This window comes from Diospyros lotus, chromosome 8 (assembly GCF_014633365.1).
Source record: "Diospyros lotus cultivar Yz01 chromosome 8, ASM1463336v1, whole genome shotgun sequence".
Lineage (NCBI taxonomy): Eukaryota > Viridiplantae > Streptophyta > Magnoliopsida > Ericales > Ebenaceae > Diospyros > Diospyros lotus.
The window spans coordinates 20,977,940-20,980,903 of record NC_068345.1 but is presented as its reverse complement, the minus strand read 5'-3'; the positions used below and the strand labels follow the sequence as shown (position 1 = coordinate 20,980,903).

The window sequence follows — 2,964 nt, the reverse complement described above, 5'->3', positions numbered from 1 at the left end:
TGCCAGAATTGAATCAAGGACCTAATGAGGAAGCTAAGGCATTTTACGATCTAGTTAGGGATGGAAATCAAGCATTGTATGAAGGATGTACAAAGTACTCGAAATTATCATTCCTAGTAAAACTATATCACATCAAGTGCTTGTGCGGATTGAGTAACAAAGCAATGTCTATGATTTTAGAATTGTTAAAAGATGCCTTCGAACATGCAAAGATTCCTGATTCTTTTTATGAGGCGAAGAAATTAATTACCAAGCTTGGTCTTAATTACAGTCAAATACATGCATGTCCAAATGATTGTATGTTGTATTGGGGAGAAGATGAAAGTAGGGAGACATGCAAAGTATGTAACACGTCAAGATGGAAACAAAGTAGGAAAGGTAACCCGACGAACATGTCTAGTGGGGGCAAGAAAAGAAAAAAGAAACCTGTCAAAGTTTTACGGTACTTTCCACTTAAACCACGTTTGCAAAGGTTATTTATGTCTTCTAAAACTGCTGAACATATGAGGTGGCATTCTGTGGATAGTAATAAAGATGGCTTGATGAGGCACCCGAGAGACTCTGAGGCGTGGAAGAGATTCGATGAAACACACATTGAATTCGCATCAGATCCACGGAATGTTAGGCTTGGGTTAGCTAGTGATGGCTTCAATCCTTTCAGAACTTTGAGTACCAACTATAGCATTTGGCCTGTGATTCTTATACCGTACAACTTACCCCCTTGGATGTGTATGAAGCAGACTTCCTTCATCCTTTCAATGATCATTCCGGGAAAGCAAATGCCAGGGAATGATATCGATGTTTACTTACAACCCTTGATTAAAGACTTGAAGGATTTGTGGGATGGTGGTGTGGAAACATTTGACGCTTCACTCAATCAAATGTTTAATATGCGCGCTGCATTGATGTGGACAATTAGCGATTTTCCTGGGCTTGGTAATTTATCTGGGTGGAACACACACACTGGTTCAGCTTGTCCAACTTGTAATTTTGACACTGTTGCCCATCGTCTACCTCATAGTAGAAAGTGGAGTTTTATGGGTCATCGTCGATTTTTAGAGCCAAATCATAGATTCAGGTTTAACCGTGTTCACTTTGATGGTAATACAGAGTTTAGGAATCCACCAGTGGCACTATCAGGTTCAGAGATATTCAAGCAGTTGGAAAATGTTCATGTTACATTTGGGAAAGGGATGGAGGTTGAAGATAACAGAAAAAGAACTCACCGAAAAAATACTGTAGAAAGTGGTTGTCAACAATGGAGAAAGAAAAGTATATTTTTCCAACTTCCTTATTGGGAGTACAACTTGTTGCGCCATAACCTTGATGTTATGCACATTGAGAAGAATGTGTGTGATAATGTCTTGTACACCATTCTCAATGAAAGTGGAAAAACAAAAGATAATCTCAATGCTCGAAAAGACTTGAAAGAGATGGGCGTAAGAAGTGATCTTTGGCCAAATGAAAATGGACAATATCGACCTACTTTATTTACAATGTCAAATGCCCAAAAAGATGTATTCCTTACAACTTTGAAGAATGTTTTAGTGCCTGATGGTTACTCAAGTAACATTGCTAGGTGTATTGATCTAAAGCATCGGAAGATATTTGGTTTGAAAAGTCATGATTCACATATTCTTATGGAGCAACTGCTACCAATATCAATTAGAAATGTGTTGCCTAACCAAGTGTCTGCCGTTTTAGTTGATTTGTGCTCAATATTTAGGCAAATATGTGGCAAGGTGTTGAATCCTCTAGACTTTGACAAGCTCCAACGTCGAGTCATTCTCACACAATGCCATATGGAAATGCTTTTTCCACCTGGGTTCTTTACAGTCATGGTTCATTTGGTTGTGCATCTAGTGAATGAACTGAAGCTTGGAGGCCCAGTACATTATCGATGGATGTATCCTATAGAAAGGTAAATATTCTATATATCGTAATTGCTATTTGCCATTGGATTTGCAGGTATATATGTATAACACTATTTTCTAATTGTGTTTTTTACTTTAGATACTTGGGACATTTGAAGTCCTATGTACGTAACAGGGCACAACCAGAAGGTTCCATTGCTGAAGGTTATTTGGCTGAAGAATGTTTGACCTTTTGTTCAAGATACTTGGAGGGCATTGAGACAAGATTCAACCAGCTTGGACGTGTTGATGATCAAACGACAAACAATGAATCGTCTCAAGTTTCAATGTTTTTTACTGAAATAGGGAAATTAGTTGGGAGTACTTCATATTTCAACCTTACCCATATTGAGAAACGACAAGCACACAGATATGTGTTGATGAATTCAGAACTAGTCGATCGGTTTGTGAAGTGAGTTCGTACATAAAAGATATATAATTTATCAAAATCCCTTATTTTCCTATCTTGTTGCGTTAATGACTTAATTTTATATAGGGAATTTAGAGAGATAACCAAGAGAAGGCTCAGGAATCGAACACGATCAACTATAGAGATTGAAAGAACAGTACATCGGGAATTCGTTGATTGGTTCTCTAAGCGTGTAGGTTTACCATTGATATATTTTATTAAGAACAATATTTCAATCATGAAAAATTGTACTTATCGATTTCCTTTTGTTTCATTTTAGATTATGAATGATGAAAATGAATCCCATTCAGATGATCTTAAGTTCCTTGCACAAGGGTCACTTCAACGTGCCAGACGATTTAGTGCATATAATGTCAATGGATTCAAATTTCGAACTATGGAACGAGAACATAGCTTGAAAACTCAAAACAGTGGAGTTTTTGTGATTTCTGGAACAAGAAGTCATTCTAGAATCAGTGACAACAACCCAGTTAATGGAGATGTTAATTATTATGGAAAATTGGTAGATATAATCGAGCTTAATTACTATGGTCGATTCAGGATTATTCTATTCAAGTGTAAATGGGCCAATACCATAACTGATAGAGGGATCAAACAAGATGCTTTGCAGTTTACTTTAGT

At 37.0% G+C, this 2,964-nt stretch overlaps 1 protein-coding gene across 1 annotated transcript; it reads left to right on the top strand.

Moving 5' to 3' along the window:
• Positions 1-458: 458 nt before the first annotated feature.
• Positions 459-2,432, top strand: LOC127808413 (uncharacterized). The gene is made up of 2 exons (XM_052346943.1): positions 459-1,921; positions 2,014-2,432. The coding sequence occupies exons 1-2, from the start codon at positions 480-482 to the stop codon at positions 2,327-2,329; spliced, it is 1,758 nt and encodes a 585-aa protein (XP_052202903.1). The 5' UTR covers positions 459-479; the 3' UTR covers positions 2,330-2,432.
• Positions 2,433-2,964: the final 532 nt, after the last annotated feature.